At 39.6% G+C, this 14,551-nt stretch overlaps 2 protein-coding genes across 4 annotated transcripts; one reads left to right on the top strand and one right to left on the bottom strand.

Annotated features, from left to right (window-relative positions):
• Nucleotides 1–1,755: 1,755 nt before the first annotated feature.
• On the bottom strand, nucleotides 1,756–9,603 carry lrrc57 (leucine rich repeat containing 57). 2 transcript variants are annotated; one of them, XM_008398717.3, is made up of 6 exons: nucleotides 9,445–9,603; nucleotides 6,523–6,702; nucleotides 6,147–6,282; nucleotides 5,795–6,063; nucleotides 4,796–4,981; nucleotides 1,756–3,966 (listed from the first exon to the last, which is right to left on the bottom strand). In XM_008398717.3, the coding sequence occupies exons 2-6, from the start codon at nucleotides 6,604–6,606 to the stop codon at nucleotides 3,925–3,927; spliced, it is 717 nt and encodes a 238-aa protein (XP_008396939.1). In that variant the 5' UTR covers nucleotides 6,607–6,702; nucleotides 9,445–9,603; the 3' UTR covers nucleotides 1,756–3,924. The 2 variants fall into 2 exon arrangements, with proteins under 2 accessions (XP_008396939.1, XP_008396941.1); XM_008398719.3 differs by lacking the exon at nucleotides 9,445–9,603 and adding an exon at nucleotides 9,262–9,396.
• A 652-nt stretch (nucleotides 9,604–10,255) lies between these two features.
• Nucleotides 10,256–14,259, top strand: haus2 (HAUS augmin like complex subunit 2). Of its 2 annotated transcripts, none has more exons than XM_008398716.3 (7): nucleotides 10,256–10,406; nucleotides 10,999–11,085; nucleotides 11,435–11,533; nucleotides 12,079–12,148; nucleotides 12,448–12,580; nucleotides 12,682–12,790; nucleotides 13,653–14,259. In XM_008398716.3, exons 2-7 carry the CDS (start codon nucleotides 10,999–11,001, stop codon nucleotides 13,791–13,793), a joined length of 639 nt encoding a protein of 212 aa, XP_008396938.1. In that variant the 5' UTR covers nucleotides 10,256–10,406; the 3' UTR covers nucleotides 13,794–14,259. The 2 variants fall into 2 exon arrangements, with proteins under 2 accessions (XP_008396938.1, XP_081459701.1); XM_081603575.1 differs by having other exon boundaries at nucleotides 10,274–10,450.
• Nucleotides 14,260–14,551: the final 292 nt, after the last annotated feature.

The raw sequence follows: 14,551 nt of genomic DNA, 5'->3' as shown, positions 1-14,551 counted from the left end.
TATTTTAAACTGAAATCAAAATAACTCAAATTGACTTATTTAGGATATGACCTAAACTATAGGGTAGAAAAGATATATATTCTTTGCTATAATGGATTTTGTTGATGCTTATTCTTTTTACTATCTTTTTTGACACTATCCTTTTGTGACAAATTGTGACTCTTCGTCATTTGTCATTTTATTTTTTTCCTTAAACATTCATATTTCCAGTGTTTCCTCGGTACACTTCATGATTCTACTTCCACAGTTCCTCATCCAATTTCTTTCTTTCACAAATGTTTGTTTAATATTTGTGGGTTTTTTTTTTTGTATAATCTCATTATGCATCTCTAGTAAACGTCTTTTTGTTTTTGACCTCTGTAGATCACTTAATTTTACATCAGCCTGTATGAAAAATGCTCTGCAAAGATGTATGTATATATACATACATACGTATGTATACATACATACATACATACATACGTATGTATACATACATACGTATGTATGTATGTATGTATGTATGTATGTATGTATGTATGTATGTATGTATGTATGTATGTACATACATACATATGTATGTACATACATACATATGTATGTACATACATACATATGTATGTACATACATACATATGTATGTATGTATGTATGTATGTATGTATGTATGTATGTATGTATGTATGTTTCTAATCTGTTTTAAATGTCCCTGCAGCTGAGAGATATTCACATGGCCAGAAGATGTCCGCTGCCATCCTGTGTCTCTGCTGCAGCTTCCTGTTGAGAACATCCTGTTTACAGCCACACAATGTCCAGGTTGATTGAGCGTTGGCTGACAAAGAGACAGTTTAACCAGAACATTTAGTGCTGGAGAACACAGATAGGTGGACAGGATCATTCAGACGTTTACAGGAGGTCTAATGAAGTTCTGTGAAGGTTATCAAACATTTAATTACGTTGATAATTTTTTCTTTTTTATCAGTGAAAGTTTATGTCAGAAATATTTTAAATGTTTTAGGTAGCAATTTAAAAAAATGTTTCATTAAGCTGATAAAAATAAATCAAAAAGATATTTATTAATAGTGGCCAGTGAATTAGAATTCAAATGTGTGATGTGTAAGAATAATAATCACTCATCTTTGGATTTATGGACTATTTAGAGTTTGAATTAACATAACTTCATGTTATTGATCTTTTCCCAGCGTTTTCTTTGATTCACTTTCCCATCAGCTCATTTCTTAATCTCTTGTTTTTCTGGTGAGCAGAATCAGATTAAGCTAGTTGGGAAAGAATCTGGATTTGCTGTATTTTACTTTAACTGGGCCATTACAGCCATGCTGTTGTAGATCAACAGTTTTAGGTGACCCAGTTTGGACACCCGGTTTCCAAAACAAGCCCATATCATCACTACTTCACCACCATGCTTGACAGTTAAAGTGCCGTGTTTGTTTGACCAAACACGAAATGTCCCCGAGAGCTGTTGCGGGTTTTTTTTCTTATAAAAAACATGCTTCCTTTGTCCACCTCGCTAAAGAAGTTATACAGGTTTTGTATTTTGCTAATTATCTTTTTATGAGCTTTAACGTCAACCTGCTGCCGTAGGCCTGTGGGGTTTCACATGGAGCTAATTATGATGTGAATACACAAACCTGTCCAACATGTTCAGCTGGCAGTTCTTTTCTCCTGACAGAGCGACACAGGCTGTTAAAGCTGGATTCAAAAGGTTTTCAAATGTCAGTGAGGTTTTAAGAGAAAAAAAACAAAGCATACACTGACTGACTTGTTAAGCATCTGCTTTAATTAAATACAAGAAAAAAAAAAAGATTATAGACAAATTTCCATGGACATGCTGGAGAGCAACTCCTTCACTCCACCTGTTTGTTTCAGCAGCAGAGTACAGAGTTTAAACAATCACAGAGCAAAACACAGACCGGCTTTAACAAAATATCAATTCAGTTGATTATTTTAAAACAATAACGGTAAGTGAAAACAGCTGCTTAGTGTCTTAGTTACTTACAGTCATGGTAAAAAGTAAGTACACACTTTGAAAAAGTATCCACAGGCCGTTTTACGTACAACCTTTCCACTTTTAGTTCCGTTCCATTAATACGTTTTGTTGTGAATGAACCAACAGAAAGCAGTGCAAACCTGTGGAGTCGGAAGAAAACGGTGGCACGTTTCACAAAGTCCTTCACAACCGCAACTCTAAAAAGACATGCAGAACTATTCAGTCCCTAAATAAATTCCAGCACAACCAGTTTCCTTCAGAAGTCGCTTAATTGTACACAAGAGTCCAGATTTGTGCAATAAAATCTGAGTCTGGATGCAGCTGCTGGGTTTGTGAGAGCATTAGAGAACGAGCAGCATCGTGGAGACGCAGCAACCCAGCAGCAGCTCAGGGAGGAAGTTCTGGAGAAGTTAAAAAGCAGGGTTAGGATCTAGAACGACATCCCAAGCTTTGAACGTGAACAGCAAGAAGGAAAACATTGTTTTGTTTTGTTTTGTTTGTTGAGAGACAGAAACAGGAAGTCCAGTCTGCGTCCAACAGACATGGGAAAGAAGGTCGGATGGAGGAAGACCTGTTCAGAGACTGAAGAGTGGGGAGGAGGTTCACCTTCACATGCAGTCAGAGCCACTTTAGATCAAACTGCATGCATGTGCTAGAATGGCCTAGTCGAAGCTCAAAATCAAACTGAATTTGTGGAGTGCCTGAAAATTGACGTTTTCAGATGCTCTCCGTTCGACTGAAACAGAGATGTGAATGTCTCTGTCTGCTGGGAGACCTGCAGCATTCTCCTCATGCTGTGAACTGATTGGTCGATCACACTTCTTCTGAAAAACACTGAAGGTTGAGGCAGTAAAGTGAAGAAGTCAGGGGGTATGAAAACCTTTGCATTGATCTGGACGAATCTGGGCCTTTTGTGCTCCATGTAGTTTTTCCCTCATTTCTTTTCACATTATTTCATCATCTCTGTTCAATAAGCAGCAGCATTGGGGAACCTGTGATGTGGGATCAGTCAGATTTAAATCATTGTAAAACATGATGAAGTGTCTTTGTATGACTGGATTATCAAATGTAAATACAGAGCTGATGAGACGTGTGAAGAAATCCATGAAATTATTCATTTATGGTTGGTTGGGGGAACTAAGCCGGCACTGACGTTCACAGAAGAAGTCTGGTTCAGACTCTCAAACCCAGCTCGACTGTTTACTCATTACATTACATGTTTACGTCTGATGGATAATAAGAAGCAACACAAACGCTGCCTCAAAGAAGAAAGGATTTAGAGTCCACACACTGCTGGGTAGAGCTTCTCGGGGTCACATGGTGGGACGCGCTAAAGATGGCGGTGATTAAATAAAACTGCAAGGCATGAGAGGGGGGGAGAAGCGGTTTAATGTTTTTGCTAATGGGCGAGTACGACGTGATGCCCCACTGAGCAGCTGCACTATAAAGCCACCAGATCTCATGCAAGACAAAAACAGCCGTGAAGCATCCAACATGTCCGAAGCCTCCTGAGCTCTGCTGCAGGGAAAGAGTCACAACATGCAGAGAAAAACTGATTAAAAAACCTGCTGTTTTTTTTCTTTTTCTCTTCTGAATCAAGATCATCTTTCTCATCACAAGTCCTTATCTGGACTTGTGAAAGTGCATGACATCACTTAAACGTCCCTGTCCTGGAGGTGCATGTCGCTCTGTGAACACTAAGCCTGGAAGCAAATCCTGGTTAAAAAGCCGCTCTGGATCTCATGGGGGTCGTGTTGAGCCTGCCTCGCCATTATGGTCTGTCTCCGTGTCTCAGCAGGTCCGGTGTCTGTGTGGAGTGCTGCGGGAAGCACCTCGCTGCAGACCAATAAGAAGCTCCGGCTGGTGCAGGAGGGAAGAGAGGGGGGTGGTGGGTTTCAGACCGACGCCGAGTCTGGAGTCGTCATGGTAGCGGGGATTCAGGCGAACTTCTTCTTGGTGGCAGTGAAACGCTCCATGTACTGATGAGAGAGGAAGAGAGACGTGGTAACCTGGGACCGGCTCTGAATGGTGTTTGGCTGGTCTGGAGGTAAAGAGGTTGACCCCTGACCCTCAGGCTGCTGCTTTTAAACAGGCTGTTAAACTTAAACTCATAACAGAAGCAAAGACGCTGTGTTCTATCATCTTAAGGAGTCTGGTTTTATCTGTCATGAACATCTTTTGGAAATCTCCTTGTTAAAGTCAGGATCTAGACTTTTTAAGAAGAAGAATCAAAATCCTGATTAAGAGAGAGTTTATTAGCTGAATAAACTCTGTCTCACTCTGCTTATAACAGAAAGTGGGGAAGCAAAACATTTAATCATCATGTCGGTTCAGGACGATGTTCTTTAACATCAGTATGGGTCCGATAAGTGAAACTAGGCTGTAACAATCGATATTTATTTCAATCTCATTGCCATTTGTTTATGTGATCATGTGTTATTTGTTTGGTCTTGTGACTGGGTTAGTGACGCAGCACAGGATTATGGGTATTTAACTGAAGCGGAGAAGCAATGCAGGTGGAGTAGTTGCCTTTATATATATATATATATATATATATATATATATATATATATATATATATATATATACACACACACAAATATTTCTGCTTCATAACCTGGTGATTTGTTAATTGAGACAGAGAAAGACAGCTTTATAACTTCTACAGCATTTACACATATTCCTTAGAGTTTATTTAAGTCTTTAAGATCTTTGTTGAGACAGCTCAACTCTTAACTTGCTTAGAAAGAGTGAAAAAAACAAATGGATTGTTAATAATAATAATAATAATAATAATACTGAACTGACCTTTTCATATCCCCCCAGCTCTCGGAGCTTCTTCACCTCGAACAGGTTTCCCTCCACGGAGAACAGGGACACCTGGGACTCGGTCAGGATGGACTCAGGAATGGAGGACAGTTCCAGACAGTTCTCCTCCAGACGCAGAACTTTGAGACGGGGACAGCGAGACACTTCTGCTGACAGCACTGAGATCTGACAGGGAGGAGAAGACCTGCTTACACTCCAAAACCCTTAAAGGACCATCTCATAGGTCTCAAAGCAGCTGTTGTGTATCCCATATTTAACATATTTCTCACAGGGCCTTATGGTGCAGAAAATAATTGAATATTTTCAGTAAAATCTTTCACATGTGGACATAAGAGCCTAACTTGGTACAAGATGTTCCCAGGAGTTTGCTTTTACAAAAAAAAAAACTATTAGCATGATGAAGGAAATTTTCTTCTATTCTGCTAATTTTGCCAATATTTATCACAGATTACTTTTGGTGTCAAATAACAGCCTACATATTTTGAACCATAAAAGGATACACATTTTCTCAATCTAGTGTCTCCTTTTTCTAGTGGCATTTTCAAAATGGCCACCATAGTTGTAATGTAGAATATATGTTTGCACTAAAGTCACCAGTGATGGGCACAGCTAACCAAAACGTTATGTTCACTAATCACTAATGTGCCAAACAAGAATCTTAGCTCATTAACTGCCTAAAAAGTGGCGAAGCAAACAGTAAACCTCTAAACACATAAGAAAATGAGCAGGAATCAAACACTGAACCGCTAAACAGGTAAAAGAAAATTAGCAGAGGTTATTTTTAAACCATAGAAAAATTAGTAGGACCTAACAAAAAAGTAGCAGAAGCTAGAGCTAAACCTCTAAATACATAAGAAATTGAAATTGCTAAAAACATAACTTTTCCTCATATTCATACAACTTTACAGATGCATGAATATGAATATAATATAATATGAATATGAATATAATACGCTGCTCTATTATTGATAATGAAACCTGGTTTTGGTTGAGGTTGATCTCGATGGCCTGCAGCTCTGAGACCGCTGCTGGGACGCTCTGAATTCTGTTTCTGGACAAATCCAGCAGGTCTAGCAGCCTCAGCGTTCCCAGTCCTGCTGGGAACTCGGTGAACTGGTTCCCGGACAGGTTCAGGGTCCTCAGGGCCTTGAGCTGGCCCAGTGTGGGGGGCAGCTGCTGGATCTGATTCCCATTCAAGCTCAGGGTCTCAAGCTTCTTCAGCTTGCCAATCTCTGCAGGAAGGCCAGCTTAAAGAGGAAAAACAGAAATGTGAGAGGAAGCGTGGCTGGAATATCCCAGAGGAGACACCATCTACCGCTCACTCACTCACTCAGCTTGTTGGAGTTCAGCGTCAGGCTTTTCAGATGCAGGAAGTTTCCAACTGAGGCCGGGAGAACCTCGATCTTATTCCCGGACAGATCCACTGTTCTCAGGTTGGCGGTGAGCCTCTGGAGCTCCTCTGGAAACTGAAACCAGGACAAGTTCAGAGCAGCGTCATCTAGCTACATCAACGTCAGAATCCCTTTAAAATACGCACCCAGAACTGTTTTACAGCTGTAGTATGACGCTAGAACGCCTATCAACTATCTGTAAATCGTATGACTAATTCATCAATACCCATTGCTTTTATTTTTTGCCTGATTCTGTTGGAAGGGACTGCACTGCTCAGACAGGAAGTGACTCTTCCTCCCAGCTGCTCCTCCTACCTCCTGCAGGCCTTTGGCCGTCAGCTGAAACACTCCCGTCTTCTGGGAGGTCTCCAGGTGAGACTTCAGCGCGCTGTTGCCCATGTTCCCCTCTGGATCTGGACGTCCAGCTCACATCCAGCTCACGTCCAGAGGTGGGGCTGTTTCCATGGAGCTCCTCCCCCTCCTCCTGGTTAGAAGCTGTTAATGAGATCAGAGGATAAAATCCCTGCAGGACACGCAGTCCACACACTGACACCCTCCTGACAGACAGCTACTGACATCTAATCATGACTGTGGGAATGAAACACAGTATTGGGATCTTTTCCTTCTTTCCTGATGAGCGTCTGTGCAGCAACGCAGAAAATCAGGTCCATGTTTGATCGTTTCCAGATGTAAAATAACACAGACAGAATAAAACTGACTGAAGATGCTCATAGATGCACAGACGTAAACATATCACTGATCAACTCTGTGCAAACGGCCTGCAAGTGAACTAAACAGCCATAAACTCCACAGAATGCAGTGTTGATGCAACCGTTTTTTTTGGATGTTTGCACAGTTAAAAATATGTTATTCTGACCCATTTCTGCTGGATTAAAACTCTGAGCTTGTGAACACGAATGAATTGTTGTCTTTGAATACTTCAGTGGAGGCAGTAGATCATGAGCTCACTGCTTCGGGACAGACTCAGCTTTGTTCTGAACTCTGAAAGGTAGCCCTGTCACAATAACACATTTTCCTGCGGGATAAATTGTTCCATCAGTTATTGCGATAAACAATAATATTGCTGTTTTGAGACAATTTTCAAGTAATATAATGGTAATGGCAGAATAATGCGAGAACACATTCTCAAAGATCAATAAACTTTAAATATAACACTGGAACTGGAAGACATGTTAAATATCCTAAATAAATAAACACAACAACAAATAAAATGGAAACTGAAGTCTCTGTAAGCAAAACTGTCCCTAAAACAAGTGAGCTGGTTGAAAGTAAAGAGAAAAGAGGAAAAAAGGAGAAAACATGCAAATAGAAATGATTGAGCTTGTTTTAATTTTTCATGCAATTAACTGATTTATTGCAACACGACGACTGGAAAGTAAAGAAAATGGGATTCAAATAGTTTAATCTATTTTTCCTATCTAATTAATTAGAGAATGTATCTCCAATTTCTGTGAACGGGTGACTGCAGAGTCAGAGCAAAGAGACGGTAGAGAGAGCCAGACCAACCAGCTGACAGAACCAAGATGTTGGGTCTAGGCCTGTCATGACAACACATTTTACTGGATGATAAATAGTCCCAGAACGTATTGTGATAAACAATAGTATTGTTGTTTTGAGACAATTTTCAAGTGATATAATAATAAATAATGGCATAAAAATTCAAGAACACATTCTCAATGATCAATAAACTTTAAATTTAAATGAACATTAAACGCTGGAACAGACAAACAACAAATAAAATGAGTAATGAAATCTCTGCAAACAAAATGATCTATCAAAAAACCTGGTGTTTTGACACCAAAAGAAACAAAGTAATTTTCATTTGCTTGATTTACAATAACAGTAAATCAAGCAAATGAAAATTAATTTGTTTCTTTTTATTTATCATGCGATTAATTGATTTATTGTTTATTGTGACAGCCAACCATAGATCAACTTAAAATCTGATGTTCATTCATGACTGCAAACTTTAATCTTCCATCAAGATAGTTTTTAAATTTGCCAATAATTTGGATTTGAATTTCAGAAAGAGGAGCAGTGCATACAAACATCCAGCAGGCTGAGCCAGACAGTAGAATCTCTATCGAATTCTTCCTTAAAGTTCAAACTAATATTTAGAAAACCAAAAATATGTGTGAGAAAGCATAACTTTACACAAAGATGAGTTGTTCAAGTTAAATGTTAAATCGGATAAAGATAATCCTCTACAGATTAATGCGAGAACACGTTCTCAAAGATAAGATGGTAAAAAAATGTTAACAATTCTGACGTCAAAGCAGAAGAGCACCGAGGGGCAACCAGCTTCCCAGACAGAGAGGAGAGTTGTGCAGGAGAAGAAACTACCTGGAGGAACATGACGATTTAGGTGATTTTTTTATGTGGCTGTAGAAATCAAAATTTTATATATATATATATATATATATATATATATATATATATATATATATATATATAAACACATGTTTTAGTAGCCCTAGTCTTCTTCGAGAACATTCATTCTCAATTCCGCTCATATAATCATGATTACATTGACTCTTTTCATGACTTGATCCAGAATAGTTATCGAATTTATAATAAAGTATAAATATTAGGATTCCAATGAATATTTTCTATCTATTGCTTTGAATAAAGTGTCATTTTAGACTTAATGTCAAAAAGAATCTCCCCTCTCACATTTTCATAAAATTGAGAGCAAATACATTTAACCTAATGAGACTGAGGAAAAATACTTTTATGAATAAATAGATGTTAAAGTAATTAATAAGTCCAGTTAATCATTTAAGATTTTATGAAACTTATAACTTCACTCCATATTGACACATGAACTATTGGTCCTCTTTATTATGCTTATCCATTTACTATGAATATTAAACAAGAAACGTCACCGTTTTATTATCATAACTTTACTAATAAATGTTCTGCTGGATTTTATTGTTGCTTTAGGATTTTAACTAGCACCAGTTAAATCGTGCTACGCATTGCTGCTTTCTTTTGTTGTACTGTCATAGTTACTAGAACACGTTAGAATGTCACCTACAGACACACATCAGTTTCCTGCTAGCAGCTCAGGCCCCTCCACTGTACCAAACAGCCGCCTGAGCTCCATGAACCCTCTCAGCTTGGTGTTCCGTGTTAAAGCCTCTCTGCTCACAGATTACCCTGTGACGTGACGTGACCCTACAGCTAACTTCCGGGAGTTCCGTGTTGTTAACTCACCTCACCGTGGACTCGGTGGACGGTTCTGGTCCGGATCAGTAAACTGAATTAAACTGATCAAACCGATGAAAACAAGTTCAGTGAGGAGGGCGTCGCTGCTTCAGAATGAATCTCCTCCTCTTCCCTTTCCGACTTCTTCGTCTTCCGTTTGCGGAGTTACGTGTACTTTTTGCTGTATTTTGCCATCTACTGGGCTGGAGTGGTAGTGCTCGAACTGTGGCTCCATCAGGACTGCATGGACCAGGATATGGAGGCTTTTGAGAAAAAGAGGTTAAAATAACTACAACCATCACTACACCATGTTTGCCCTTTTCGTTTTCCTCTGAAATACCTTTATAGGCATTTTTTTTTTTAAATTTGTCTGTGGAAGTATATGGAAGCATAGCCTTTGGGACTCAGCACACAGCCCTTTTATAATAATAATAATAATAATAATAATAATAATAATAATAATAATAATAATAATAATAATAATAATAATACATTTTATTTCAAAGGCGCCTTTCTGGCACTCAATGACACCGTACAAGATTTTTATAGTTTTATACCTTTTATTGATTGCAATTCTGTTTTCAACACCATCATCCTAAATATACTGATGGAAAATAACATGTATTCATTAGCTCCTGAATAAGACATTCCCATAAAATGGATATAAAAGGTTAAAATAGAGCCCTGCAGCATAACGCTAAACAGTGGCACTCCACAGGGGTGTGTGCCAATGTGAAATCATAATAATAAAAAAATAATTTAAAAAACATCGAAAAAATAACTTTTGTTTGAGTCCAACAATCAGACCAATAGGGGGCGGTGTTGTTTTTCTAAGATGTTTACCGGAGAAGAAGAAGAAACTTGGCGGAAAAGCGCTCAGATTTGAGTCGAAAAGCCGCAGCCTTTCCCCGGCGCTGGGTCAAACAGAGCGGGTCGATTATGTGGTCGGTAGACTGAGTAACGACGCAAAGGTGAGAGCTTAACCTCCGGTTCATCCACCCCGGTGTCTACACAGGTCAGACACAGTCTGTCTTCTGTGAGACCTGTTGAACCAATAGCTGTGATGTCTATTTGGAAGATAAAAACCTCAGAAAGGCAGCAGACAATGACAGAGATATTAATCTCTTTTGGTTTTTAATGCTTTGCACTTTGACCGTTCAGCCTGTGCTGTTCAGATAAGGATCAGATAACATCCATGTTATCCTTCAGAAAGTTTCATTCACATCCCCGGACTTTCACAGCTAGAAATATCGTCTTTTGTTCTCATTACACTGATAATTTTTTCTTCAATTTACGTTGTTATGATTTTATATCATAAACTCACCACAATACATAGTTGTGTTTGTGAAACCTCTAAATGAAATCAAGTGCAACTAATTTCAGAAGTTACCTGATTAGTAAACAGAGCCCAGCTGTGCGTCATGTAATCTGTATAAATCCAGTTGTTTTATTTCTGACCTCATATGTTTATTAGAGAACAGTAGAGATGCATTAGCTTCCATTAGCTGCTCTTGAGATCTGCTGTATTAATAATGTAGTTGAATGTCCATGTTTCACTTCCAGATGCATCAGTGGGATTTGTCTCCGTTCTCTGTGACTCCGGCTGCGAGTTTGCTGTCCAGATGCGTCTCTGTGGGAGCCGCCTCCCAGGTCAGGACATCATGTCCCCCTGCTGTTATATGAATTATTTTCTCTTGATCTTATTTCCTACTTATCCCCTTATTAAATAAAAAACAAACATAGATATCAAATGACTTACTTTGCAACATACGAGCACAGTTTACTGATTCACTGTGTGTGAAATGTTTCATAATGGAGCAACATGTCACACAAACCTGTGCAAATATGTTTATAGAACCTTGAAAGATTGTTTTTAAAGGTGTAAGCAGGAAAGCCAGACATTTTAGTCAATTCCTACATTTTTCTCATGAATCTGGATGTGTGAGTTATATCCGATAGGTCAGCGCTCTGGAGTGATATCTTCTCTATCTCCCCTTAGGATGAAATCGACTCAGCCTTTTCTGAGCCGAGTCCCGTTTTCTCGGCCCGCCTGCGTGAGGCAGAAGAGCTCATCAGAAAGCAGAAGCGGCTGGATGAGGTATGCCTGGCTGTGATCACACTCACTGCTTGTTGCACTACATCCTAAAGTGCTTGTTTCACTAATTTCAATTAAAATCTTGTTGCTCTAATCAGCACAAAGTGACTATTTTGTGCACAGGATCTAATTTCTATGTAACAACGAGGTTTGTTATTAGGGCTTAAACAATTAATTGTAATGAATCAATTATTTGACTTACTGTAATTTAGTAATTGATAAATCATTAACAGGACAAAAAAAAAGTTGAACAAGAACAGAGCAGTAATTAATTCAAAGCTGTACAAAAAAAAATCTGTACATTTTGCATTTAAGATACAAAAATGTTTTGCCTGTAAATATGTTCTTTCCAGAACTCCTCAAGTAGCTTGTTGATGAGCCGGTCTGACTTTCAGGAAGGAAAAGTCCTGGTTTTCAGAGAAAAATTACCTCTCGTTAAGCGAAAAAAACCCAGTTTCCTTAGCAACCGCTGCGTCCTATTGGTTCTTCAGGCTATAACAACAGGCTGACATTCTGTACACGTGTTCTGTCTGGTCCCACTGATCCAGGTGCAGCTGCAGTTGGAGCTGTTGAAGGTGGATGAACAAAGTGCTGGCGTCGCCCATGGATTCCACCTCAGTGAGTCTCATTCTCATCCAGCTCTGTCACAAGCATTTTATTTTAACCTGAAATCAGCATTAGACTGACTAGACCTGTCATTATGGATCAGACACATTGTCACCGTTACCCAATCTATTATTTTTTTCAATATTGTGAGCAATACAGATATGAATGTTGTATCAGTCATCTCTAGTTTTTAACAGTGCTTCATGAGAAATCCAGCTCAGTTTGTGACATGACAAAGACCAGAGCAGTCACATGTCAGATTACTGCTGATTAACCTCCCCCCACCCCCCGACTCCTCCTCTCTCCATCAGGTCAGAAGAATGAGAAGCTGCAGTTGCTTGGTAACCACCTCCTGGGCATCCTGAGGGAGCACAAGGTTCTAAGACAGAGGCTGATGCGGCCGCTTGCTCGGACCAACCTGCCCGTCCTGGCTCACCTGCATGCGTAAGATCTGATGGTTTATAACAAGAGTTGGTCATCTGGTGTATGTGCTGACCTGGACAAAAGTGTCTTATTTCCAGCTCATGTCTAATTCTCTGCTCCAGCTCTGTGGTGGACTCCATCAGGCTGATGATGGACTTCATAGAGTGTCTGGAGGAGAAGCTGAGATCTACCCACAACCGAACCACCAGCACCAACTCTCTCGCCCTGCTGGTCAGTTCCGTCACAGACGTGGAACCACAAACTGTACCCCGGTATCTGTTTGCAGGATGTCAGTGCTGAACTTCTTAAAGGGGCGGTAACATTTAAAATAGACTTTTTTAGAGCTTTACGCCATGTTATAACGTTGTTCCCTCATCAATAGCATACCAGGAGTGTTGCTTTAATTTTTTTTCATGCATGTTTGAGAACCATTCAGCCATGCAAAACGCCTGGTTGGACTTAGCTCTGCCTTTGAAACGCAGCTCCTCCTCACCTACAGCTCTCCCCCACGACGTCCCCATTCAGCTCCTTCAGACTAGCCAACAGCAATTAGAAAACACCTGGTGGAACTGTTCATCTGCAGATCTCATTATAGGAGTCACTTCTCAGAGCAATGCTGGTAAAAACGTAAATAAAGTGATGACTTCCTGAAGGGGGAGTCTCAGAACAGGACTTTTAAAGAGACAGAAACCCAATTTCAAGGCATTAAATTAGGAAGTAAAATTTATTTTAAGTCATATTTGTTATATGCAGCATTTCTTTAACAAGTGAAGGTAACAGTTACTTAATTATGTCATAAAATGGCACTATGTGCCCGGAAAACGCATAATACTGTCCCTTTAATGACGGTCAGTCTGGATAAATGAAAAGAGTGTAAATAGTGTTTTATATTTTTCAGTCCATTTGTCCATCCATTCTTATCTACTGTTCCAGTAGCAGTTATCTCAGTCAGATGAGCAGTAACCCTTGGGCTGTGCTCAGTAACAGAGACATGGGAACATTTGGAGCACATTTAGCATAAAGCATGTTCTGATCACAGGCTACAGGGACATGATCATTCTGAAGTTAGTCTCTCCCTGCCTCTCCTCTGCAGGATAACTCGCTCACCCTCCTGCTGACTATGGCTTCAGAGTCTGAGATGTTGTTCCAGAGGATTCAGCAGTGGAGGTCGATCAGGTGCAGCCGCCCAGGAGCGTTTGAGGCACAGACTAGTTCTGAGCTGGCTGCTTCCTGAGGACTCTGTGGAGCCCCCTCTGATGAAAACCAGCCGGAATGAACCAGAATAGCTTCCTTAATTCCAACTGGACCTCAGTGTCCTCTTTCTCATACTATTGTAACCCAGACTCTTCAGATTTAAATAAAGCACGCTTGAGTTACACATAAGAAAATCTTTATTTTTTGAGTTAGTCTTTTTTTTTTTTCCATTCAAGTTTCCACCATTTTTTTTATTGCAAAAGTACTATCGCTCTTTTTCTCGGTCAAGGCAAAATGGGTGATTGGCCACAGCGCCCCCTCTGGTGGATTTGGGCAGCAAGAAGATCATGCGTGAACCTAACAGGTGTGAGTTAAAAGTATTTGATCTAAGGTTTGCTGTTCATTTTCAAAATTTGTAAAAAAGAAAAAGTTTTTGTTAAAAAAATGCATTGTTGGGCCTTATTGATATAGAGATTTTGTTTTTAAATAAATCTTTTATCACCTTATCTTATGTTGCTTGTATTATAGGTGTTGTGTAAAAACAGTTACAAAGTCGGCCTTCTATCACCTGAAAAACATCTCCAGGATTAGAGGACTGATGTCTCAGCGAGATCTAGAGAAACTCATCCATGCGTTTATCTTTAGTTGCATTGATTACTGCAACAGCGTTTTCACAGGTCTGTCCAACAAATCAATCAAGTTGATCCAGAAGCTGCTGCTCGCGTTCTCACTAAAACCAGAAAGATGGAGCACATAATACCAGTTTTAAAGTCCCTACACTGGCTCCCTGTAGCTCAG

This window comes from Poecilia reticulata, chromosome 22, assembly GCF_904066995.2.
Source record: "Poecilia reticulata chromosome 22, P_reticulata-male-v2, whole genome shotgun sequence".
NCBI classification, from domain to species: domain Eukaryota; kingdom Metazoa; phylum Chordata; class Actinopteri; order Cyprinodontiformes; family Poeciliidae; genus Poecilia; species Poecilia reticulata.
Note: the sequence above shows the minus strand (reverse complement) of the source record. Positions and strands in the feature narration are given on the sequence as shown.